This window comes from Lactuca virosa, chromosome 4 (assembly GCF_052849685.1).
Source record: "Lactuca virosa cultivar CGN04683 chromosome 4, Lactuca_virosa_CGN04683_v6, whole genome shotgun sequence".
In the NCBI taxonomy this organism is placed as follows: Eukaryota; Viridiplantae; Streptophyta; class Magnoliopsida; order Asterales; family Asteraceae; genus Lactuca; species Lactuca virosa.
Genome location: NC_136429.1, coordinates 24,057,075 through 24,084,297, shown reverse-complemented (window position 1 = coordinate 24,084,297; position 27,223 = coordinate 24,057,075). Strand labels below are relative to the sequence as shown.

Genomic DNA, 27,223 nt, shown 5'->3' with positions numbered 1-27,223 from the left:
ATGGGGATGTCACACCAACGGACCCTCGTTCTTGAATTAGGAAAACGCATGTGGGTAAATGAATTAGGAATTAAACCTGGTGTGGATGTTCAAGCTTTTCTTTGATCCTGAGAATTTTGTTATGCTCATCATCGAAAACCCTGCGTACGAATCTCGCTCTTCGTCTCCTTCTTCATATTGAGGAATCGACTGTGGAGTTAAAGGAGTATCACCTCCTCCTCCTTCATCGCCGTTTACATCTTTCGTAATCGTGGTCAGAACGACGCAATTCGGCTGTTGTTGAGGATTTACATTCAGGTCTCAACTGCGACTCCGATGACGTGCATAAAGTCACTCCACAATTTTGTATCTATGATACTTGAGCTCGTCGGAACAATCCATTGAAGCTAGGGTTATCGCCGCATCAATGATTCCCCAAACATCCAGTCCTAAAGTCGACAGAATCATCCAGGCTATTGAATCGAGAGAAATCAGTATTAAGGGGGTGTTTGGATAGAGAAAAAAGGGTGCTTATTGCTTATTGTTTATTCTCACCACAATAAACTAAGTTTAAGTGTGTGGATAGGAATCCTTAAAAATAAGCTTATTGTGGTAGGAATAAGTTAAATAAACTGATTTTAATAAGTATCTCCCCCCTTGCTTATTGCTTATTGTTTATTCCCACCACAAACACTTTTGCAAAAACTGCTTATTCCCACCGCGATAAGCTAATAAGCAATAAGCTAATAAGCTAAAAACTAATTTATTCAAACACCCCCTAAATGGATAAGCAAAACTTTTTGATTTCAAAATCTGAAATAGAATTGAAGTAATAAGGGCATATTATCATCATCATGGTAGGGGCAATTTCGGAAGTTCAGTTAGAACTTTGAGTGGGAATTCTATGAGATATTTTTTAGGCAAGACTACAGATCTTTGCATCGTACACCACATTTATTGTAGGCAAGATCGTATATCTTCATACGCTGCACCCTATACTACAGATCCTTATACCAAATCACAAATTTGCATTAAATTACTTATAAAATTAGACAGATTTTAGCTTGGTTAAAATCCATCTTTTTATGCCAACTAATTCATTTATAAAATTAGACATATTTTAGCTTGGTTGGAATCCATCTTTTTATTCCACCTAATTTTGAACATGTTTTTCCACTGCATTCTAACTTTAAATTTTATAGAAACTTTGGGGGTGCTACCTGACCCTGCTTGCTGCTTGATCGGTCAACAGGACTATAACATGTGTATACAAATGTGCATTTCACACCGACGGAATTGTCATATATATGATAGTTTTGATCCCATTTGATACTTGTATAAAATCCAGTTACACTTAAATAACATATATAACATGTGCATCACCAACATTATAGACTACAAGTCGTATTATTAGCTCCACACTTCAAAAAAAATTTGGCTTCGCAATTAGTTCAAATAAGTTTAGTTTGTTTTGTTCCATTTTTATATTGTGGTTCTCACTTATTACAGCTTAAAAATGATAAATTGTGGAGTAAACATTTTTGTTGTTTTAACTTTTAAGATATATATTCAAATAAAAAGGTTGATTATACCATAAAAATTATAGTTAGCATTTTATTTTCATCCAAATCTAATGAAATGATCTAAGAGATATCACGAATATTGGATAAACAAAAAAAAATAGTTTTTTTTATCTCAGTGTCATTTTGTCTCTTGATGATTCAATGAATGACTCTTATATGAAATAGAAAGTAAAGAATCTTTTCTTTTGGTAAATTATACGAATGGTCTCTATAGTTTAGGTTAAAATACATGTTTGGTCCCTAACTTATTTTTTTAACTTGGGCGGTCCCTACTTTATATATTTGTTGCGACTTTGGTCCCTGCCAAAGTAAAAAGACTACTTTACCCTTAATATTATTTATTTATTTATTTATTGTTAGTTTATTATTTATAATTTATAAAATTAAAACTTATTATTTATTTTAGTAAAATCATAGTATTCCTTCCCCACTCTACTGCGTATCTCAGGCTATATCACCGACCACCATCTCCGGCAAATATCATGATGTGAATTATGAGCATAGATTTGGCATGCGGAATTAAAGAACACACAATGAACACGGTGATTTGGGTGTTTAAGAGATGTATTCGATTATGTATGGTGTTACACAAAAAAGGATCTAGATCTAAATCTACATAATTAACACATACACACACGCTCAATGTTACATCTCTCAAGCACACATCCATAAGTGGTATGAATCCACCTTATATAGAGGTATTTACATGTCTCTCTCTCACTCTCTATCTCTCATGTCACAAGGCTAAAGCACCACATACAAGTGGGTCTACAAAAGTCAAACCATTTACAAAGTCATACATGGATAACTTTGTACCCCAACATTCCCCACCTCAAAGTTAGGAATGGATGAAACACTTCAAATCTTCCAAAATCGAGCAACTACGCGATTCGAGCCTCAAGCGTGACACATGTAGAGATGAATTTCAAATCTTCAATTCTTCCATGATTCTTCAATTTGGGTTCTAGGATGTGAGACCATACGAACCAAGCATCAACGAATGATCAAGAGCTTCTCAAACTCCAAATAATCACCCTAAAGTTTAGCATAAAAACACACCCAAAAAATCTTCAATAATTCCAAACCCATCATGAACCGAAATCACTTCCGAATCTCCAATCGAATCATTTCATAAACTTCAAATACTCAAGGTCACTTCGGTCTTCAAGTCCGCGTAATATGAAAAATTCAACTTTCGAATTTCCATATAAATTTCTCCTCCTTTTTATAATCGAAATTTAATTATAAAACCAACAAGGAAAGAGAAAGTGCTCTATTCGGAATTTTTCTAGCCAAAACTCCCCCTTAACATGTGGCATAAACTTTTTGCTTTAATCCGTAAAATCAAAAAAATTTAATTTTTAGCTTCGTTCACGGACCGCCTTTGACAAAACTTCTCAAAAATGGGTAGAAATTGTCAATTTCAAAATTCTGCAGTGACCCGGTGCGCCCAAAACAGCCAAAAATGCGAAACTCTCCCACATTCTCGAAACTGGGTAAAAAGCGTCAATTTGCATTAACTTCAGGGGCCTGAAATGAATACTCTTCAATTTCTCAGCAAAAATCAGTCCATTTTCGAAATTGGGCAAAAATTGTCAAACTTTCGAAAGTTTAGGTGCAACTTTCGAAACTGCTTCCACTTTGCTACAAACTTTAGAAAATGAGTACATACTCACAAACTTTCGAAACTACAGAGTCCAATTTCGAAACTTCTTCCTTTGCTTTCCAAAATTTCAAAATTAACAGCAAATTTCGAATGTGGGTAAGAAATGTCAATCTTTCGAAAATACAAGCAGAAATTTTGAACAATACTTCAAACTTTCGAAATTACTTCCTTATTTTGAAACGGGTGTAAAGTGACAAACTTTCGAAAGATCAGGGACAATTTCGAAAACATTATTGCTTTCTTCTCCATTCGTTAATCCAGATGATGAATTCGTCAATACTTCCATCGAAATAATGCACACTATGTCGACATTCGTGATTACCAAATACCCAACAAGAGAACGAAACCCAAATCGATTCCCCACAGCCAAGCTTTCGAAATCACAATCCATCTCCGTTTCGTTATCAATCATACTTCCTAATTCGTTGTTTATCCCCAACCCATTGACTTTCAGTTTTCGTTCTTTGACCATCGACTTAGAAACCCAACTCCAAACTTTCGAAATCAAAACCTTCATTTTCTTTAAACATTTTCTGCATCGACCATCTAGACAGCAATCTCCAAATCTTCGCTATCAAAGACCATCAAGCCTTCAATAAAGATTATCTTAAGTCCCTGTTCACCATTCCAACTGATTGACTAATACATCAAGATCGAATTCGTCAATCTTTACCTCACATCATCAAAATCGATCCAAACCTCACACATTGACCAATACAGGGACCTTTCGCCATTACGATTTCAAGTTTCGGTTAACACATGAAGTATAATCGATCGAAATTAAAATCTCAGCTTTCATTCTCAATTAACTTCCCAAAATCATTCAACAACTATAAACTCATCCAATTTCAAAATCAAAATCAAATTAAGCTCGATTTCGACATCCACAGCCCATGTTCAACTTGTATCAAACGATTTCTACTTCCAATTCAATGAATCAACGCTTAAAAATTGATTTTGACTTTTCGAAGTCAAGAATCAATAAACAGAAAATCGAGGATATAAATAAATCTGTACAACTTAGATCTAGAAAGGATATACAAATGGGTTTGTACAAATTTATCTCTCTAGTCTAACACTCCAAAATGATCATCCTAAATATGAGTGTCACTCACTTCCTATTTATAGGAAAGACAACTCATTTACACATCAATAAGGGTAAGCCACATCCAAGCGTGACTTTGCACCCTAACATATTTCCGTCTAATATTACAAAAAACCATCTCTAGTCATCAAAAAATACCCCACCCCATAAAGAAATGCAAACAATCCAGTAGTGGTTTGATAAAAATGAACCTGATAAAATGATTATGACAGAACATCCAGAAAAATAAATTGTACATATCATTACTCAATTGTGGAATCCCCAAACAAACCTAAAACAAAATCCCTAAATCAATCCCCTACTGAAACAATTGTCTAGACACCAAGCTAGTTATTTTGGTCGATGGTGGATATGTACACAGATCATAGATCGAGGCTAGAAGGGGAGAGAAGAGAGGAAGTAAAGATCTGATAATTTTTTCTGATTTTCCAAGCACCACCACTTAATACCAGCAACCCTTTCAACTCCGACAACCACCATTCATCGTCGCCTCTCACCCATGTCCACCTCTAACAATGACCACAAGTAGCATCAAATCCTAATGAAAATCAAAGCTGAAAAAAATCAAACCAAAATGAAACATAAAAATCAAACCTGAAATCAAACCTGAAATCAAACCTGAAATCAAACCTTCAACTCAAATCTCAAAATAAAATCAGAATCAAACCTTAAAATCAAAACCAAAATCTTTAAATATTTTAAAACCTACATTTCTAGTATGAAATCAAGAAATATAAGAACGAATGCAGATGGCGTCGGAGACAACGAAGAAAGAAGAAGTATGAAAGCAAACGGAGGCATAGATAAGTGGCGTGACACTGGTTGAGCGAAACTTAAAAAGATGGCGTCGATGGAGACGGAGATGAGCGAGAACAAAAGTACAACTTTTGATATTGATCGTCGATGGAAGAACGGGATGAGGAAGACGGTAGGGTTTGTAGAAAGGGACTAAAACAATAAGGGGCATATATAGATTTCTGGTGGTTGTGGGTGAGAGGCGACGGATGAGAGGCGGTCAGTGGCAGAGCTTTTCGGCGGCTGTCTCTCTCATGGTTCTCCAATTTAGGGTTTTAAGCAAGTTAGGTGTTGTTTGTTTTTTCTAAAAAACCACTTCTGACCACTTATTGTTGCACCGCGCAGCAAACGCGCTTCGCAGTTGTTTGTTTTTCAGAAGACTTCTGACTTAAAAACTGTTGCGCGTGTGCTGCGTGGTGCAACATTGAACCCTCTGCTTCAAACTTATTCACACCTTACTTTAACTTATTGCAGCAGTCTGCAGAGGTTAAAAAACAAACAGACTTATTATTATATATTGCAGCCGTTTGGTCCCCCTCTTTTGCTACAGAAAGTTGCAGAGGTGGTCCGCAAACTTCATGCATTTTCGCTTCGAAAAAACAAACAACACCTTAGAGATGAAAAGCAAGGGATACGTGGTTTGGGGTGTTTGTTCTTTTTTTTTATTTTTTTAACTTTAAAAATGAGAAAAAAAACAGATAATTAAAAAAGAAATCATTAAGGGCAGTATAGTCATTTCAGATCTGGTAGGGACTCAACGCGAAACAACACCAAACTATATGGATGATCCGAATAAAAAAATAAGTTAGGACTAAACACACAAATTACCACAAACCATAGGGACCATTTGTGTAATTTACTCTTTTTTTTTAATAATTGAGGTTGTAACTTGTGGCATATGAGTGCAAAATGGTGTTCACATATTAGTTTGGGTCCTATAAAAGCTACTTTTTCTTTTGTTATTTTATTATTATGATAAAACATTTTTGTTTTGTTCACCGAATAAAATAATCTTCTATACGACCTTATCCATTGACTTCATTATTAGCTCCACACTTCATAATTTTCTGGCTTTGCAATTAGTTCAAACTAGAGAAGATTTTCCGCGTTGCAGGGTTAGAGGGTACTCTTTTGTAAAGTATGATTTCATATCATTTTCATCCAAGCATCATACATTAGTTTTGTTTCAACAAATCAACAACCAAAAACAGAAGAAAAAAAGAAAATTTTATTTAATTAACTATTAAGAAAACATAAGAGATTAGTTGATAAGCCTTCAAAAACAAATCAACTCCCCCTTTCTTATTATTACCGGATTTAAACTGTGTAAGAATCGTCTTTTCTGCAGTCAAATCATAAACATGGTACATATGTAAAAGTTTGACACAATTTCTTTAAGCCCTAATAATCTATTTATGTAATGTTTTTTCAAGATGTCTATCTTTTTAGCAATGTACATTGTAAATGTAAAAGAAATTACAGAAAATTGTCATCCAATACATCTGTAATAGTGATGTGTATTAGACAAATTTTTTATTATAATCATAAATTATGAAAACCAAAATGATATATATTTTGGTTATATTCGTAGATGATTAAACCCAAAATGGTGTATTTTGGTTATAGTTATAAATTATTAAAACATAATCATAAATTATTAAAACCTAATTTATATTTATTAACAAATAGAATTTAAATAATCATTTTTCTTTTTACATGGTCGAATCGCACCATGTTTGTTGTAATAAAAAATGAAATTGAGATGTTGTAATAAACAGAATAATGTATCCCTCAAAGGAATTGATGTATGATGATAATTTTTTACATCTGCACTTTCAAAATTTCACATCCGGGGATGATTTCCTCGTCTGCATAAAACATATGGAACTTAAGAAATTTAAATATTTACCCTTAAAATCTCAAAGGATCTCATCTATTTGACTACCAATTACATATTTTGTTGTTTGTATATCTGAAGGCCGGATGATTGGTGCATGTTGTATTTTGACCAAGTTGCCCCTGATTGTTTTCTAGGATTGTTATGATTTGTTATCAATTTTTTGTGTGTGTCATTTTTACTCATTGTACTGATCAAATTCACGCGATGGGTAGTCTCGTTGGTACATTTTCTTGTCTAGCCTATGACATTTTGTTCATAGCTAGACAATTTTGTCCCTGGTATGTTATCGTGTGTCTGCTGACATTGTAGGGTGTCGAAGATGGTATAAGTTCTTATCTTTCTCTTTATGGTGGTGATGTTATGTGTCCTTTGGTGTTTTTCTGTCCCCCAACATTTAAAAATTCACATGATCAGATCAATAATTCAACATATAGATCATTTGAAAGTTCAAAAATACAATCCTGTAACATTCTTAATTTATGTTGTTTGTATGTTGAAAAAGACCAAAATGCCATTAAGACATTGTAGTTTAAAAATTCTACCCGACTATAGCAATAACTTTCAATTTTTTCCTTGTTAGAAAAATTTTCTTTGAAAAGTATACCCAACTATAGTAGTTAAATTGGCTTCAAGAAAGTAGGATACCATAATAAACAAATCAATAAATATGTTGCTATTTTTTGTTGAAGAAAGTAAACTTACAGATTGTAAAGGGGAATGAAATTATAGTACTTCCAATTAAACAATATGTTTAATTATACATCTAATATGCAGGAAAAAATGGTTTAAGCCAATGTTTGACTTTTTAACATTATAATATATATCAAATATTCTTTGTGAAAAAAACATATAACAAATAAATTCAATATACGGTTATATTTACTACCTGGAAATTTATGAAAGTTGTTCCCTAATACCTAATTGCAACCAAATCAAAAGTTCTTGTGACCGATTTTTCTTTCATCATGTGGTATTGTCGAAGAAGATATTCCATAAGTGAAGAGCCTAATGTTCCAACCAAACCCTAGTAATTTACTATTTTCATGTGGGTCCATTGTTAACCTTCAGATTTGTCAATAAAAATATTAAAACATGCCCATTTGACATACCATCAACACCATTTTTGGTTCCTGAAGGAAATATTTCCCATTATGCCCTTCCCGGATCACCAAGATGTTCATGCTTATGGAATACATAGAAGATTTAAATAATCTACAACATGGAGATCAGAAAGAAAATCAACAAATAAAGTTTGGGGAAATTCCTTACACATCAATTAAAGCAAATGGGGTGGAGTAGGCGTACAGAAAGCACCAATGGAGCCTCTCATACTTATCAGATCTTCACCAAGGCTACACTGCATATTGATCTGCATATACCAAAAACAGGAGCAACCTAAATTAAAATCAAGTAGCAACAATAATGGATTCTCAATTAAAATCAAAACAAATACGATGATCCTATGGAAATTTGGATACCAAACTATAAAAAACAAAACATAAGGAAACTAATAATACAATAATGGTAAATTATATAATGTGTCTTACCTAAATGCATATATGTTCTCTAATAATGACGCCCTTTGGCAAAATTCGGATCGAACCCATTGACACAGTTAAACCCACTAATTGTAAAGATGAATACCCACCTTTCTCCATTTTTCCCTTTTCAATCTGTAAAATCATTTGTTAAAAAGTATGATGATTGGACAATAATAATGAAAATGTCATTGAACAACAACAAGGTTGCCTTCATTTTAACGATTTCATTACCTTTACATTTCATTACATCTTTGCATTTGACAACAAGAGTTGCCTTTTGTTAAAATTTTCTATTCTCGTTAGCCTCTGTTCATGAAAACCTATATAAAAGAAGTCTTCATATTATTACTAAGAAAATCCATACAATTGGGGTAAGAAAACAAATAATATGGGTAAAGTAAATTATCCTAATAACCTTGCTATCTTTTATGTTCTTCATAAATTCACCGCTCACAGCTGAACCAAACCAACAGTTGTTGCATGTGTAATCCAAAATATGAAAAATTGAATCCAAAATATGAAAAATTAAGTAGATATCAAAAGAAAAAGAAAAAGAACAGGTAGCCATATACACAACACCCATGCTCACACCTAAATAGAAGACAATCATAATCGTATCCCACTACCGGCCCGGTACCCACCAGGTCGGCTTTACAAAGCATTGCCACTTGTTTCGGACAAATATGTATTCAAATATATCGTACGCAAGCATCGGAATCGTATCCAAGAAAATATGCCAAATAGTACAAAGCAAATAAAATAAACAAGGAAATGACAGGAAGTGCGACCGCTCGCAGAATGGGTAATAAGTGGAGGACCGTTCTAAGAAGTGGGATTTACTAACCACAGACAGTCTATAAATATCCGCGGGAGACATGCTAACCAAGTAAGTGAGGAGAACACATATTCCTTGACACAGAAGCAATACCAAAGGGTTGCAATCTGACTTAGGCATCGGAGAACTATATCGGGGTCCTAACCTCGGTATGGTTGTCTGACCAAGTTTTTGTTACTCTTGCACATAGTGAATTCCCGGACGCCTATAGGACGAAACCCCCTGGGGTGAGAGACCTCATCATGCACATGGAGTTCGGCGTATCAACATGTGGACCCAACAGGCATGTTTGTATATGTTTTGTTATGTTGGGTATTTTGGGGGACTCACTAAGCTTTGGCTTATAGTTTGGTTTCATGGTTTCAGGTACATCAGATGATCGGGGCAATACGAAAGCGTGATCATATACATCATCCTTGGATTTATGTTCAGAGATGTTTTGGATACTCTGATTTTATGACTATGTTTTGGAAATAATGTTTTGTATGACTTATGGATTATAAAATGGTTTTTGAAAAATAAAAAAATTTATCATGATTTTTGGGACGTTACACATGAGGTATGTATCAATTGTCAAGTTTCAGGTCTCATGAATCGTTTTTACTCATGCAGGCTAAAGCTTTCTCCATGAAATAATAATGCAATTATGAAGAAGGTTCCTAATTCCTAACAATTTGAAACAAAAATTAGTTGTTGGATCAATCAAAATACACCTCTTTCTTTTTAACGAAAACGTCGATTGTAAGGTAAGTTCAAAACAACGAAATGAGACTTACTTTGAAATAGGAGTAGTGGCATAAGACATTAAATGCTTGATTCTTCTTGACCACAACATTGCCATGGAAATTCACTGGCGTCGATCCCTGATTAATGTAATTCATACACATACTGCAAAGGTTCTCGCCACTCTTCCTTATCATCAAAAAACTTTGTTGTCGTTTGAAGATTAGGAAGCAACGATTGAAGACCATGTGGCGGCGATTGAAGATGTCGATTGAAGCAGCGATGGTGGTGGGCAACATACTAGATGAGAAGACGAATGTTGATTGAAGTAGCGATAGGCAATGTGAGAAGAAAGGCTTGGATACATAATGGGGATGAAGATGTAGATTAAGTGGTTTTTTTTTCTTTTTTTCAATTACTTAGTTAAAGGTATTTTAGGGATACTATATTAAATTAAATAAGATGATAAAATGATGATAAGTATCATAATTTTAATGGTTAGAAATATTTATAAGAAGAAAATGTAGAAAACAATTTAATTTAATTTGTTTTTTAAATTTGTGTTTTACTTATTACATGATAATAGAGATTTAGTTTTTTAAAAGTTTTCCTAAATTAAAAATACTTTTAAAGGAGGGAAATATTTGTATTTATTTACCAAATCCGAGGATCAATTAAATTGACCCCACTCCATCACCGTACCTCATCACTCACATTGCTTTTCACTTTTCACTCATTACAAGAAAAACAAACAAATCAAACCCCAAAACCCCATTTCTTCAACTCAAAACCCCACAAAATTCAACAAGTTTGAAATCAAGAATCGAGTGATGAGGCTATGGAGGAAGCAGAGAAAGAGCTAGAAAGAAGGAGCAAGTTCTTGAGCAATTTAATACAGAAGAAGAAAGCTACCGATCAACAAAACCTCCATCAACAACTCAATATCAGAGTCAAAGCTTCTGATATGTCAACGGTTTTGCAAAACAAAGCTTTTAAGTGTGCAAAAGATCATCTTGATTCCATGTCTCCTGGAAATGGAATCAAGATTGACAGCAAACGCCTTGCTCTTGCCCTCAAGAAGGTAAACATTCTCTTCCTAAAATCTTTTCTTTTTTCGCTTTATTTTCAAGAATGCATAACAATAAATCATGGGTCTATCTTTTTTCTTGATTATGGGTTAATTACAGCTTAGTGCATTGATTAAAAAGATTCTCAAATCTGTTTCATGAACGTTTATGGATGTTTCTCCGTGGCAATAATCAAAACAGTTCTGAGTGTTAACCACTTATCCTCACATTAGAAGAGAAGCCTTCATAACTTCATTTTAAATGGTTCAAGTCATATAAATGTATTGAATATGCAAAATGCAAAGAAAAACAAGAAACCTTTTTCAAACTTATTTCGTCTATAAATGCTTTTGGTAGTTTGATTGTTCTGGATTATATGAAACAAAATTCCTTTTCCAATTCTTATGGTTTCCTGTGTGGGATTCTTTAATTCTCAATCACTTGTCTTTCTGTGAATGCTCAAGTGTCGCAAATCTAGAATTTTCTTAGAAACTTTTAAACTAAGATTTGAAGTTTTTGCATGTTTGAAAAATATTTGACCTTTTTAAAGTATGATAATGATCTCCAATATCTTTAATGAAAAAGAAGGGACAAACAGAAAAATTCCAAAGCAGGTGGTCAAAATTGTTTTTTTATGGTGTCAGAATTATTTTGTTCATGTCTACTATTTGTAGTCTTGTGAGATTCTACTCACAGAGTATCACTACTCTTTTAGCCTTTTGCTCTCATTTTACATGAATTGATAATCGAGAATGTTGATTGACTTTTATTTCTTTAATATCTTAAAATTAAACATGTTATCTAAATGTATAAATTAAAATGAATATTTAATGCTTATTCAAAGTTAACACCATCGTAGATGTCATTTCGAGTTGAGTATTTTCCATAAAAGGAAATTTTGACACCTTTTATGATACTTTCAGGTTTAAAGATTTCCATTGTGATATGTCACATAAAACTTCTACATAGTTCTAGTCGTTGTTATAAAATGTTTATGATATTAATTTGGTTGGATTGGACAAAGCGATGTTGGACAGTGTGCAGCTTCCTATGGACATGTTCCCATCAAGTTATAGGGGCAATACAGTAAAATACTTTCCTGTTTTTATCTTTTTGAAATTTCATTTATTTTAAAAACTTGTCCTTATTATATTTCCTAAAGGTGTTAATGTATCTATAATGGGTAATCTAAACTAATATACTATTACTTATTATTTTCACTACATTAATTATTCATTATTTTTATTTAATATACACCAATGGTTATTAGCTCTTGTTCGTGGTTAATTTTTTTGTGTTATAATACTAATTAGTAATAATAAAATTGAATATATAATTTTTTAATTTTTTTTTTGTTAAAAATGGTTATATGTCGTTATCATAGGAATTCGACGCATCATACGGGCCTGCATGGCACTGCATTGTGGGAAGCAGCTTTGGGTCATACGTGACGCATTCATTGGGAGGTTTCTTGTATTTTTCCATCAACAAAGTTTATGTTCTTCTTTTCAAGACCACTGTTGACCCCATGCCCATGCCCATGGATCATCATCGCTAATCACTATTTTCTGACTTTTCTTAGTATAGCCTTCAATGTCCTTTTGTTTAAATTAAAACTTAGGAAGGAATGAAACTTGTATTTTCGTGTACTTTTTTAAGCGTAATTGTGTATGTGTTGTACGTTAATCATATCACCTTTTTTTTGTCGATTCATGTCATTCTTCAAACTTTTGTGTCAAGTGCTTACTTCTTGAAAACTAGGGTTTTTATTTGATCGGGTTACTGATTTGAAGCAAGAAACTAGTTATTTTTACTTTTTTTTTTATCGAACTAAGCTAAATTATTAATGGCTACTCAAACAAAGTTTGATGGTTGAGCAACATTTTGCATTCCAAGTCAAATTACACACATTGGACTTGAACGATAAGTTTTGGTAACTTGAAGGTTAGATGTAACATTGTCAAAAATTTGGAGGGGTACAAAGTCAATTTCTTGAACTTTTATCAAAATCTTGGCCACATGTTACTTATCTTGGAAAACAATTCCTCCCTAAACCTTTTAAACAACCGTTCCAGTTTGTTAAGAAAAAAAAACATTTTTGAGCCATGGATATGGAGATTTCACATGAAACAAACCACAAACAGCATCAAATAAATCAAGATTCATCAAACACAGGACAACCCCATGAATCTTTATACCTTGTATTACCCTATCTTCCACTTTTTGAGCTTCTTGCCATGGCTCAAGTATGTAAATCCTTCAACAACGCTTTAAAAGATGATATTTTGCCATGGCTCAACATCATAGTGGATGAAAATCTTCAAAGATCACGGATTTCGGATGAAATTCTAGTCAAGATTGCTTCAAAAGCAATGGGTAGGCTTAGAACATTGGTTCTTAATAACTGTGGCAGAATTACAAACGATGGTGTTCAAACTGTGGTAGCCATGAATCCCAATATCGAAAAGGTATGATTTTTCTTGATCTTGTAATTTGATGTGAATTACAGGGTGTTGGATATGTGTTTATAACAACAATATTTCCTTTTTTAGCTACATGTACCTCAATGCACGAGTTTAACCCCCGAAGGGATTATCCAAGCAGTGACAACGTTAAACCAACACAGTGCAACCTTAAAGAGCCTAAAGATAAACGGTATCTACAACATCACCAAAGACCACTTTCAAACGCTTTGTATGTTGCTAAAATCAAACGAAATGCAACACAAGCGATTCTATCCCGACACTTCAAGACAAGATTCCATAGATGTGGGAATTTGTCCGAAATGTGACCAAGTGAGAATGGTGTTCGATTGCCCTTTGGAGACATGCGAGAGGAAGAAGACAATTGGTGGATGTCGAGGGTGTAAATTTTGCATTTTGAGGTGCGAAGAGTGTGGAAAATGTGTAGATGAAGATGATAGTGAAGCCGCTTGTGAAGATACGTTGTGTCTAGATTGTTGGATTAAACTACCAAAATGTGGTTTTTGTAATAAGCCTTATTGTAACAAGCATGCATACAAGCAAAGTGTTCTTCCCGAGTCCTCCGGTTTTGTATGTGAGGCTTGTTATTCAACAATCGATGAAATTTGAATGACAAATCAATTTAATCATTTCAAGTACTTGTACCTACAAACACTGCATTTTGTGTGCATTACACCAAGACTGATGTGAATGAGACAAAAATTGCAACTTTCAGTCAAAGAATAGATAGATCATGAAGAAAAAATCTTGATTCGCTTGTTTCTACAATCAACAAACGAACTCGCTCCTAAGTCCAACAATTCCTTCAAGCTTCATACAAACTTTGTTTGTGACCTTTTTACCCTCCCGCTTCATGGGCAGGAACAAAATGAGGTAATCAAGAACCGAATATTTCCGAAAAATTTACAAAAATACCCCACTCAAAAGTAACACCACAATAAGTCTCAGAAAAGAAACCGAGTTGCTCTCATTGAATGTTGACAAGCTACCCGAAGTCGAATTTGAAGACGGAGCCAAAGAAGTCCCGTTTATGAATGTCCCATTACTCCCATTACTACACAAACAATAATATAAAAACCATTAATTTCACAATTTCAATGGTTTTTTTTTTTTTTTTTTGCAATGAAAAGTGTGACATTTTGTAATAATTATTTACCTTCCGGGAAATATACAACTTCCATGACCTGCAAGTGAAACAATTCGATAACATAAGTATAACATTTAAAGCACGGAGTACAACTCTTTACACATATAAACCATTGAACCTTTTACTTACTTGGGTCAGTGGTAGTTACAGTAGCCACACCATTGAAATCACAAGTCCCTTCAGCCATAACCATTCGATGATAATAAGCATCAAAAGCATAAGTGGCATGAGCTGCAACAGTATCCGGTTCATAACATGGTGCACCCTGAACCATAGCCGAACAGTCAACTTTCCCCGGTCCACAAGCCCAATCCAATGCAGCCTGCAACATCTTCCGATCAACACCATCTCTAGCCACACAGTAAGTCTGGTTCGTGGTGTCATTAGCCAACATGGTCCCTGAACCAGTCAAATGCAACACATAAATCGGCCTCCCATTTCCATCAAAAAGCCCCCAATTCTTCTCTGAAACCACCCCCGATCTTGCATCTTCATTATAAAGCTCGTAGATGAACGTGCTGACAGCTACCCCTGGATGTTTTGGTGTCCCGGTGTTGTTTATAACATGTTTGATTAGATTACTGTTGTATGTGTTGGCGTTGTCGAGAGTGGCATCGGGTTCGTTGGAATCGCCTTTTGATGGCCATCCTGATTCCGTTACCACAATCGGAATGTTCGTGAAGTTTAAGTACGACATTGAGAAATAAGCAGCGTCGACAATGGCATCGAATACATTGGTGTAGTGTAAAAGGGTGTTGGAATCGACTGCTTCTTTGTTTGGTGGGAGAGGGCGGAATAGGGCGTAGTCCAACGGAATGGCATCGCGGGATTGGATGTAATCGTAATACGGGTAGACGTTAAGCATGAGGTAAGATTTCGTGGATTGAAGGAATTCAAGTAATGGAATCATTACTGGGTCCCATGTTCGGTTGAAGAAGGCTTGGGATGGTGGAAAGGAATCAAGGATGATGGAGGAGGAATGGGCGGTGGAGACTTTGATATGGGAATCGAGTCTGGCGGCGACGAGGGCGGCGTGGATGAATTTTAGGGCGGAGACGAGTACTGGGGCGGCGTTGGGGATGGCGGTGAGGACTTCGGATCCGACTGATATGGCGGTGATGTTGGTGGCGGGGACGTGGGTGAGGATGTTACGAGCCACCCAATTGGCGGCGGTGGAATTGGATTGGCCGATTGCGAGGAGCTGTTGGTTTGGAACGGAAACGGTGACGCGGATTCCGGTGCCGGAAAGGGCGAGGAGCATGGCTTGGTCGGCGTCGTAGAGTCTGACGTGGAAGATTTTTTGGGCCTTGAGAAGGGCCACCACCTGAGTTGGGCTGGGCATGTCGGAGAGGGCGGTCCCTATGTTGAAACCTACAAAAGCATCTGGAACAAAAGGCACTACGGGTATTTTAGACATTTCACAAAAAGTCAACCACTGACTTTAATGTCTGAATTTAATGATAAAAATTGGGAGAAATCACTATAAGATATGGAACAAATATGACAATTAAGCTTATCAATGATGGGATTTACAAATATTTAGAAGAAAAAATGAAAAATGGGTAACATTTAACTTATATATGATGTCTGTATAACCAAAGAAAATGTCAATAGTGCCCTTCAAAGTTGATCTAGATGGACCCAAAATGGAATCTTTGTTAGTCCTGTTATTCCCACTTTAATGTTTGGAAAATCAAAAGGGTATAATTTATGCAAAAACAAATAAATAAATAAAGCATGCTCTGAGTTGTATCTCAATGGTGGTATTCCAGGAAGGTCGATTAAGGTAAATGTTAGAAAAAAGTATATGAAAAGCAGAACTTTTGTTTCTAGAACAGTGAAAAATCAACACATTTACTCATTTTTAATAAGCAAAAATATGAACAATGATGATTTATGGCTTATAAACACAATGTCTTTCTGGGTTCATGAGTTTTGACCAATCTTTGACAACATAAACCCTAATTAAAACATCTATAATAAAAAACAAACTTTAGGTTATAAAATACCGAAAAGGGTATGTGAAAAGATTGTTTTTTTAGTATAAAACTACTCAAAAGATTCAAAAGAAATGATTTTTGTAGTGTAAATTGTTGATTTCTTAGAAAATACGCTGTACTTGAGTTGTACTATTCTGGGAAGGTTAAGGTAATATACAAAATTCAAATAAACCCTTTAAGTTTCTTTTTTTTCTAGAACAGTAAAAACTAAAACTTTACTCATTTGCAATGACCAAAAGCTTCTATAGGTTGAGTACTTGAGTTTTTGCCCAATTTTTTGACTTCATAAACCCTAATTAAAACACCTCTAACAACAAAACCAAATATGCAAAAGGATATGTGAAAAAACTGTTCCTTGAGAATAAAACTACTCAAAAGACATTGTAGTTGAATGATGTTACAAAGTATAAAATTTCAACAGAAAGATATTTATGAAGTATAAAATTCATCTCTCTTGAACAGTGGAAAAAAACCCAGAAACTTTACTCATTTGCAATGAGAAGAATCAGAATATGAACAAGGAGGGTTTATGGCTTCTAAAACACAATGTCTTTCTGGTTTTATATGTTTTTGTCCAACCTTTCACAATTTACACCATAAACCCTAATTAAATCATCTCCAATAACACCCAACCTTCAGATTAAAACCGTAAAAAATGCAAAAACGCAGGTGAAAAAAATGTTTTTTAGGAATACAACTACTTGAAAGATGCAAAAATATAGGATTTCCAAAGTGAAATTTGGTGAGCTATGCATACAGAGTATAACATGTGCAGAAAAAGATGAAAGATATGAAGAGGAATGAAGAGAGAAAGGGTTGACCTTTGTCGGCCATGGCAGCTAAAGGCAGAAGGTGGAGGAAGAGGAAGAGGAGCGCCATTGATCTCCAAGTCGCCATTGAAGGGTTCTACAGTTCCCACTCCCAATAACCCAAAAAGGAAATGTAGAGAGAGAAAGGGAGGGGGGCAGAAAGGGGGTGTTTGAGGAAGCAATAGCCCAAGAGAAAGAAAGACAATGGTTGGGGGTGGGGTTGGAAGTGGAACATTAAACTATCTAAATTAAAAAAGAAAATAATAATAATAATAATAATAAAGACTTTGAAGTTTGAAGTGGTTCGTTAGTCTTAAGGTTCTAGCCGGGATGATGTCCAAAAACCTAATCCAAGTATTGTCAGCAAGTTAATCATTTGGTACGGTAATACATTCGAATTATACTCTAAAATAATTATATATTTGAAATTAAAATTAAAAATATACATATTGCAACTTGATAACTATTTGCATGACTTATATATCATTAGCAACTTAAATATCGTTCCAGGTGTAGACTTGTAGATATCTAGACTATGAGCGTTTTTGACACGAAACGTTTCAGAGCATTTGAGATCTTTTAGCTTCTAACGTTTAATAAAACGTTCCGTTTTAAACAAAAAATATCGTTTGACACTATAAGTTTTAGAGTTTAATTTAAACAAAACGCTCTAAATCTAAAAGCTACATCACGTAGCGTTTAACAAAACTCTATCAGCTACCCGCTATCAACTAGTTTTGTCGAACACGCCATGTATATAATCTATTTCGCTTAATATCTCATATTTGTAAATGTATGTATTTTATAGCGCAAACTTTAAAAAATCCAACATATTTTTATCTATTTTTTTAAAAAAACTGTTATATTATTTATTATTTAGTATAATACTAAAATCCTTATATTTTCTCTGGAAGTTTATTTAAAACTTTTTGACTTAGAAAACACAATCTATTTTCATCCAAATATTAAAAAATAAAGTATATATATTTCTGGTGTGTTAAAATATTTATATTTTTTAAATTTTTTAATGTGAGTGTTAACACTAAATCCTTAAGAATTGATTACCTGGTATTTGTGACAATCTAAGGTTTCACGAGTTCAAAGCTTTAAATTATACATTCTAAAATATAAAGGTTTTAACGTACTAAAAAATAATATATATTTGTATCTTTACTAATTTGACGAAAATATGTTGGTTTTTCTAAAGCTTTTCTTATTTTATATCCCTCAGTGTTTAATAAATTTTTTGAAATATTCAATATTTCACATAGTATAATGGTTACTAACTCTCATAGCCACCGTTATACGTACCCACGTCGTTACGGATCACGACTTTTCCGCCTCCCATATCCACTATACTCCTATCAAAAATGCATTTCATTTGGTCAACATTGTAACGAATATCTTGAACAAGGTATGAATCATCGACGACACAAGAGTGATTATTCATCATGGGTTAAAGTTTTTCAACTTTGTGTGTGGGGTTATAAAGTTCTTGTTAAATTTGTTCAACTTTATGTGTGGGGTTACAACGTTCTCGTCCTTATCAACAATACCAAACCACATGAGTCCATCGATTTGTCTTCTCGAGTCTTGTTCAAGACTTATGACATCGGTCTCTAGTGGATCTATGAAACCCTCTTAGATGAACTTTTGGTATGTGTACTTGATTCTGAATCAACCTCCTTTGAAGCATGTCTCGCATCAAGAGCATTTTTAATTCTTTATGAATAACAAGGCTCTCATACAACCGCTTTAGAGCACGAGTTCATGAACCTTACTCTTAAAGTTATGCCATCTCTCGATGCTTATTGCTAACAACTCAAGGAGCTTATTGGTCAACTGAACAATATCAACAACATCATGAACGAACAATACCTCATTTTTTTAATATGTCTGCGGTCCACACTGAATTCGACATCGTTGTGTCATTTATCAACCAAAGCATTCTGATATGGGACGCAACTTACAACATGCTTTAACTAGAGCAACCCCATCAAACCACATACGAGAACCACTCCTCTTCGACTGTGGTTGTCGTTGTTTCTCATGAACCATCGGTGACATCACATTATTGCGACAAACCACCTCGCGACCCCCAACTGGACATTTCCCCATGTCATCCCAACAATCTTGCCAACCGAACATATAATCTGATTGTGGCCCAAACAACAACCAAATACCAAGGCCAAAATGCCATTCATCACCAAGTTTATGTGCCTAACGACGATACTGGACTCCCTGGTGGATGATGTCACCCTTTGTTCATATACAATCCAATTAGATACGTAAATACATTGACCAGCCATCCATGCCTACATGTAACACCATGTATTCACTTTTCGAGATATAAAAATATAAACCTTTATTATAAAAACGAAAGTGAAAATATATTGTGTTTTAGCTTAAATGATCAACGTGAAAGTTATAGTAGACGTCAATACGAACACATTGATATAAAGAACATCGAAAACGGAGTTTGATAGGTGCATTTTATGCACCTATTTTGCATGTTATTTATGTCATTTCATAGCATTCTACTTCATAATTCTTGCATTTAGTTAATTATTTGGGCAATTGCATATTTCATTAAGAACGCCTGGTACTTCACCATTTTTGATTTATTTTGCAGGCATTATGGAGCATGGAACGTGGAGCTTGGATGCATGGATGTATGGATACATGGAGCTTGGATGCTTGGAGCTTTGGAGCATGAGGAGAAGATGAACCGGTCATTCCATGGCAGAAAACATGAAGATGGAACCCGAGTCATTGTGCATTATTATCATAGCAAAGGACTATGTTTGAAACGCGATTCTTGTCACACCGACACGGGTCGTGTTTGTCCTTTGTCATCTTATATTTGAGCAACATGACTCGTGGTGAAGCTAGATTGAAGATGGAGCCAACAGTGAAGACTTTTTGGAATTTTAGCAAAAAGCATGGGCCATGCCAAAAACACATGGTCAAGACAAATGGTCATGCCAAAAACACATGGGCAAAAGGCATGGCCATGCCAAAAACGCATGGTCTCATGGCATGCACGTGAACATTAATTAAAACAGGAGGAGACGTTATTTTTTGGGGAGAACGGTTTTGGGGAGCAGTTTTGGGCGATTTTGGGAGAACTCTTGGAGCTTTTGAGAAGACCAAATCATTGCAAACACTTTTGATTTCATTTTAGTAAGAATTAAACATTTCAATTTCATCTTTATTCTTGTTTGATTTGTTTTTAGCCATGTGTGGCTAAGAAACCCTAGTTTCTAGTTCTTATTCAAAACATGTTGATTGCTTGACTTGAAGCATGTGATTTGATGTTTGATTTGTGATTCTATTCTAGTGATTATGTTCTTGTTTAAACTAGAATCCTTAAATTTGATTTGTGTTTGATTGGCCACTTTCATGAATTGAATTTTTGTGTAGTTAATTAACTTTTAGGGCACCTAATCGTTCTACAAAGTTAATGATTGGTAACAAGCAATAGGTTTTCTTATTGTAGAACATTTATCACATGTTTTCACACTTCCGAGCGTATGAGAAGAAATGAACATTGTTGGGAAGCTTGTACGAAACTTAATGTAGTTTTTCAATACAATCTAAGAGCGTGTTTAGGTTGAATTGGTAAAGTTAGGTCTAGTCAAAGAGCGTGTTTTGGTTAGATAATTTGGCAAGCGAGAGGTATTAGAGCGTGTTAATATCTTTCAGTACCAACTTAGAATAGCAATCACAAATTACATCAAATCATAATCAGGTTAAATGACAACATTGAGAACTAGAACTGGAGGCACTTTTACAACTTGTTTACAAATCTATTTCATTTTCTGCATGTTCCAAAGTTGATTGTTATTTTCATTATTTGACTTTTGCAAACAAAACCCCCCTTTGTGACCAAAGTACCTTACGCAAAGAGGTATAGACTTTTGTCCCGTGTCTCTGTGGTTCGACCCTGCTTGCCTTGTACTACTTTTTAGTGCATTAAAGCAGTGTATGTGGAGTCTGATGTACCCCTATTATTTTTTGGGTTTGACATGCCTAACAGAGTTCGTATGTGAAAGTTGTGATTTTTATAAGTTTTGGAAAATTTTAAAAAAAATCTATGGTGCGACCCATGTTATACCGCGGTGTGGGACATTAAATGCACCTGGCTCCACAAGCAGCATTTGCGTGGAAGAAAAGATATGCCAGACCAGTTAGGGACCGCAACACGACCATTAAAAATCCATCCTATAAATAAAGGGTTTAGGCTCTCTCGTTTCTTACACATTTCACTCTCAAAGCTTTATATCTACCTCTCGAGATCTCAGTGCCTCGTAATTCAATTCTCGTTCTGTAGTATCATCAGCAAAGCGCTAGAAGTTTTGAAATGATAATTAAGAGAAGGATCAAGTGTCGAAGTTACGCTCGTCTTTTTCTGAGCTATTCGTCAATGGGGTAAGTTACACTTCCGCTTAAGTATAACTTAAACTATAGTATAATCATTGTCGTTATTATGGACTTGTGTATTAGAATAATCATCAATCACGTTTATTATATTGATTGTGTAACATTCGTTCTAGGTATGAGTTTATGCCTTGTAAGCCTAAGTACAAGAGTTGCGTTTTGGCATTATGGCCCAGACCACAATGTGGTGATTGCCTTGTCACCACAGCATGGTGTCTATTGTAACCCACGACGTTGTGCCATATTGGGATCGGATCTTGAACCCTATTTAAATAATTTTGGGGCTAGTGTTTCCTCCCAACCCCAACCATCATCTCTCCAAAACATTTCCTCCAAACCCTAGCCTCCTTTTTATGTTCTAAGCATTTTATGTGTGTGTGTGTTGTGTCATTTTAAAGGAAGAAGCACCACCCCTTGGAGTGTGAGAGTGTTGTGTGGAGAACCCAAGGAGGAGATAAGGGCGCATTACCTCGAGTTCTTTGGAAAAATGGATTTCGAGGGCGAAATTTGATTCAAGTAGGGGAGAATCGTAACAATCATTCCAGGTATGATTTTATGATTTATAGGACTAAGTATTAGAGTTGGGTTTTGACATTATGGCCCAGACCATGATGTGGTGATATGCTTACCACAGTGTGGTGTCTATTGTGACAATGGTGTGGCACCATCATGGGCTCAAAGCCCTAGGGCTCGAATCTTGAGCCATATTTAAGGAATATTGGGTTAGGGTTTCCTCTCAACCCTAGCCTCCATCTTTCCAAAACACTTCCTCCAAACCCCAACATCCTTTCTTGTATTCTAAGCCTTTTGTGTGTGTATGTGTTGTGGCATTTTGAAGGAATAAGCAACGCCCCTTGGAGTTTGAGAGTGTCTTGTGGAAGATTTGTCACCTTTGTTACCTTATGGACCTTTGTAAGTGCTCAAGTTCTCAACTTTATGGTTTTAAATTGATAGGTCTAGCATTTTAAATTCTTATTTTGGATTTGGTTGGTGTTTATGGAAGAAATACAGGTAAAGCTTGCAACTTTAACAATCTAGGGTGTCCCTTGAGTGTTTTATCTTTTAAATCTAGAACTAGGGAGTGATTTGGGACCATGCAAAGAATAAAGGTCTCATTTTCATTTTTTTGACCTAGAATTGTGGTAGACATGCATGAGGTGTGCATGTCCGTAAAGTTATGATTTTTATGACTCTTCTGGGTGCTTTGAGGCCTTTTGGAAAGTATGAGTAGTTGGCTTAATGGATCAAGGGCTTAATCCATTAATTTGTTTTGGTACAGTTTCTACGACGCAGAGTATGGTTCACCATGGTGCGGTGGCGGGTTTCATCCGCGATTGTTTTGTCGAGTGGCTGCCACATCATAGGGGCTGACTATTGACTTTTTGACTAGTTTGACTTTTGGTCAAACTTGGAGAGGTTTTGAGTTATAGCCTAAGGTTTAGCTTGTGATTGGTTTAGGAGGTTCGTGTAGTTGATTATGTGGGATTTCAAGTAGTGGATTACAACTCTTTGATCATGTGAATTTTCTGATTATACTATGTAGAACACTAGGTGTCGTGGTATGCTAGATAGTCTATGTAACTTTTGCATGAAAAACTATGGTGAGATCACAACCCTTATATGAAAGATTGTTGTGGGATCACAACATTTGTATGGAAGATAATGGTGGGACTGTGGCAAAAAAGATTGCAGTGTGGTTGTAGCAACGGAAGTGACTGTAAGATTATGGTGGGATCATAGTATGCATAATGGTTGAAATACACCCTAGGGCGGTGCCCATTGTTATGTATGGTATGTGGGATTTTGGTGAAACTCACTAAGCTTTGTGCTTACGGTTTAAGTTTAAATGTTTCAAGTACTTCCAGTAGCAAGGGAAAGGAGCCAACCTAATTGCATTGCATCCTCCGATTATTCCGCACTACGAGACTTTGGGATTACTCTGATATTTTGATGAAAACAATATACTCATGTTCTGTATTACTTGACTTGTGAAGTTTATGGAATAGTTTTATTCACTTTAAATTTTAAACTTTTTTCCTAGTATTTTTGGACTATTACATATTGGTCTACTTATGGGAGCAATGTCTATGATAGACACTTTGGCCTGGTTGTTGCATTTTAGAAAGGTAATACGTAGAAATGATCCTGCCTCCGAACTATCTTCACTAACTAATCCTTAATTGATAGTCATTTGTTTCAGTGTTCGTGGAATTAATGAAGGATCTAGCTATTAGTTACAATATTTCCGTAGTTATTAATAAACTATATTATTATAGATTGTTTTATGTATGGCACACTTACTCGACAGTTAAATTGTTGATATTTGTTCGAGTAGCGGTCCAGGTGACTTTTCTCACTGTATTACTTATAACATAGTTGTTATGACATGATTGTATGCTTAGTTAGACTCGTAAGTTATTGTGTGCTTGCTTGTATGCTATGTTGGTTGAAATATACATTTTGGGTTGAAACACACATGTTGGGTTAAAAAAGACCCGTTCACTTGAAATAGACATGTTGAGTTGAAACAAACCCGTTCAGTTGAAACCTTGGCAGTTATAGCGGTCCAAAATCAAATATCAGTCAAGGGACGATATTTGAGATTTAGGTTATCGCGGTGAGATATCGGTGGGATATTGGTATTTTTATATCATGCATAATATATATATATATATATATATATATATATATATATATATATATATATATATATATATAAACATAACATAAGACATATATAATAGTAATATCAAAAGTAAAAACTCAAAAGTGTCAATGTTTCAAGCATAATCATACGTAAGCCATGGAATCTTCCTCCAAGTCCACATCAACCAAGGCTTCCAATTATTTTATAAAGATCTTCCACATCAACTCTAATATCATCATCATCATCATCATCATCACCAGTTAAGAATTAAGTACTTAACATAACAAGATGATCAAACCTGTAGAAACTAGCAAGTTAACACTTAAGTATTTAACAATTAACACAACAATAGGATCAGTTAAGACTTAAAACCATGAGTCTATGACTTAAAACTAATAATTAAGTACTTAACATAACAGCAGGTTCAGATAAGTTAAGACCATAAGACTTAAGACAATGATTTAACACTAACAGAAGTAACTAAAATTAGTTAACCGATATCCCACCTGGAAATATCGGTGAATATCTGTTAAATATCAGTAAATATCACCGATTTTTGCGGTTCCGATATTTTGGACTGATATTTGACACCGATATTTTGAAAGGTACCGATAACCGATATCCCACCTGGAAATCGTCGATATTAACTGCATAGGTTGAAACAGACCTGTTGGTTTGAAACATACATGTGCAGTTGAAACATAGATGTTGGGTTTAAACAGACTTGTTGGGTTGAAACATATACGTTCTTATGCAACATACATGTTGGGTTGAAACATACAATTAGAAGTATAACTTATAATCAGACAACAATTTAGTTATGATATTAGACACCAATCCAACAGTCTCCCATTTGGATAAGTCTATAACTACAATTGCAAGTATAACTTTTAATCAGACAACAAAGTGTGCTTTCCAAAGCATTTGCCGAACTCTGATCTAATCATACATTATCCCTAAGGTAAGTGATCAACTATTTATTCATTCTTCAAGATATCGTAGGGACATGAGACATGGGTTATAATCAATCTCATTGTCCAAGATTCAGTTTTCCCGATTTCCCGATTTGTGATGACGTCACCAGACTACTATTTGAACACATCAATTTTGTCATGACTGGGCCCATCACTATAATGTCAACCCAAATCACCGGGGGGCCCACAAATATCGCTTTTCCCGTTAGGGAAAAAGGAACGAATAAACTTTGACTATATAATTATGACCTTTACTTACTAAATCATACATGGCACTATGTTTTATAACATCATGTTACTAATGCATTTTCGCAACACCAATGTACAACCGGTTTGTAAATCACAACTTATATATCTCTATTTAAAGAATAGAAGATATCATGGTCTTATAATTACTCGTGATTGAATCCATGAAGTATTCTCTAAGCATGGGTTTGTCCAATACTCAAAATCTCCATTTTCTAAGTACTCGTGAATATTGTAGCAATCCTATTGCAATGTCTAATCTATATAGACAATCTACAATCTATTCATGACAGTCTTAATTCAGTACTCACTTCCAAAAGTATAAGTGACTGTGGAATTTGAATAATCAAATCATTCACAAAGTAAAACATGCAAAGTGACACACAAGAATAAATAATTGAAGTATGAAGTACGATACTCATAAATAATTGTTGTTAATCATTCACCAAAATCAATTACATTTATTTTGTTACAAGGATTCAAAACTCTCACCTATCTACTAAAACTAATATCATCTTTTAATCCAATGCTCATAACATGTTGGTTGTGCTTGATCCTGTTAAGAGCCATTGTCAAAGGATCTGCAGGATTGTCTTCTGATGATGCTCATTTCACCAGGAGATGCCCTTATTCAACCTTATGTCTGATGTGGTGTTACTTTCTGTCAATATGCTTGGATCTACCATGATCCTTTGGTTCTTTTGTCAAAGGAACAATGCATTCATTATCACAGAAGAGTTCCATTGGATCTTGAATGGTCGGGACTACTCCGATATCGTCGATGAAGTTCTTCAACTAAGTCGCTTCCTTTGATGCATCACTCGTTGCGATGTACTCTGACTCACAAGTAGATTCAGCCATCGTTGACTGTTTGGAACTCTTCCAAGTCACCGTTCCACCATCCAGCAAGAAAACCCAACTAAATTGAGAACAAAAGTTGTCACGCTCTATTTGAAAGTTGGTGTCACTGTAACCACTCACTCTCAATATATCATTACCTCCAAGAACTAGGAACATATCTTTTGTTCTTTGCAAATCCTTGAGAATGTTCTTGACTATTGTCCAATGGGCTCTGCCAGGATTTCCATGAAAGCGACTAACCATGCTCAAAGCATAACCCACATCAGGGCGAGTACATGTCAAAGCATACATGATCGATCCTATAGTCGAAGCATATAGGACTGGACTCATGTCATATATATCTTCCTCAGTACTAGGACTTAGAGTCTTACTCAATTTGACAGTACAGTGAATGCGTAAATCCTCTTTGTAACATCCATAAA

The 27,223-nt window shown here is 35.0% G+C and overlaps 3 protein-coding genes across 3 annotated transcripts; 2 read left to right on the top strand and 1 right to left on the bottom strand.

The window, feature by feature from the left end:
* The first annotated feature begins 10,821 nt into the window (after positions 1-10,821).
* Positions 10,822-12,907, top strand: LOC145103710 (Dynein light chain type 1 family protein). Its single transcript, XM_079040993.1, has 2 exons — positions 10,822-11,208; positions 12,579-12,907. The coding sequence occupies exons 1-2, from the start codon at positions 10,966-10,968 to the stop codon at positions 12,750-12,752; spliced, it is 417 nt and encodes a 138-aa protein (XP_078897119.1). The 5' UTR covers positions 10,822-10,965; the 3' UTR covers positions 12,753-12,907.
* A 327-nt stretch (positions 12,908-13,234) lies between these two features.
* Positions 13,235-14,306, top strand: LOC145103709 (F-box protein SKIP28-like). Its single transcript, XM_079040992.1, has 2 exons — positions 13,235-13,662; positions 13,747-14,306. The coding sequence occupies exons 1-2, from the start codon at positions 13,300-13,302 to the stop codon at positions 14,284-14,286; spliced, it is 903 nt and encodes a 300-aa protein (XP_078897118.1). The 5' UTR covers positions 13,235-13,299; the 3' UTR covers positions 14,287-14,306.
* A 100-nt stretch (positions 14,307-14,406) lies between these two features.
* On the bottom strand, positions 14,407-17,838 carry LOC145103707 (glucan endo-1,3-beta-glucosidase 3-like). The gene is made up of 4 exons (XM_079040991.1): positions 17,646-17,838; positions 14,954-16,207; positions 14,834-14,861; positions 14,407-14,731 (listed from the first exon to the last, which is right to left on the bottom strand). The coding sequence occupies exons 1-4, from the start codon at positions 17,719-17,721 to the stop codon at positions 14,581-14,583; spliced, it is 1,509 nt and encodes a 502-aa protein (XP_078897117.1). The 5' UTR covers positions 17,722-17,838; the 3' UTR covers positions 14,407-14,580.
* Between the last annotated feature and the right edge of the window lie 9,385 nt (positions 17,839-27,223).

Bases quoted from the DNA above. Each gene is read 5' to 3' on its own strand.
- LOC145103710 (XM_079040993.1), top strand. From the start codon at position 10,966: ATGGAGGAAGCAGAGAAAGAGCTAGAAAGAAGGAGCAAGTTCTTGAGC. The intron at 11,209-12,578 runs GTAAACATTCTC...TCGTTATCATAG, and splicing joins TTGCTCTTGCCCTCAAGAAG to GAATTCGACGCATCATACGG.
- LOC145103709 (XM_079040992.1), top strand. From the start codon at position 13,300: ATGGATATGGAGATTTCACATGAAACAAACCACAAACAGCATCAAATA. The intron at 13,663-13,746 runs GTATGATTTTTC...TTCCTTTTTTAG, and splicing joins TGAATCCCAATATCGAAAAG to CTACATGTACCTCAATGCAC.
- LOC145103707 (XM_079040991.1), bottom strand. From the start codon at position 17,721: ATGGCGACTTGGAGATCAATGGCGCTCCTCTTCCTCTTCCTCCACCTT. The intron at 14,862-14,953 runs GTAAGTAAAAGG...TTTCACTTGCAG, and splicing joins TGTAACTACCACTGACCCAA to GTCATGGAAGTTGTATATTT. The intron at 14,732-14,833 runs GTAAATAATTAT...TTGTTTGTGTAG, and splicing joins AGTTGTATATTTCCCGGAAG to TAATGGGAGTAATGGGACAT.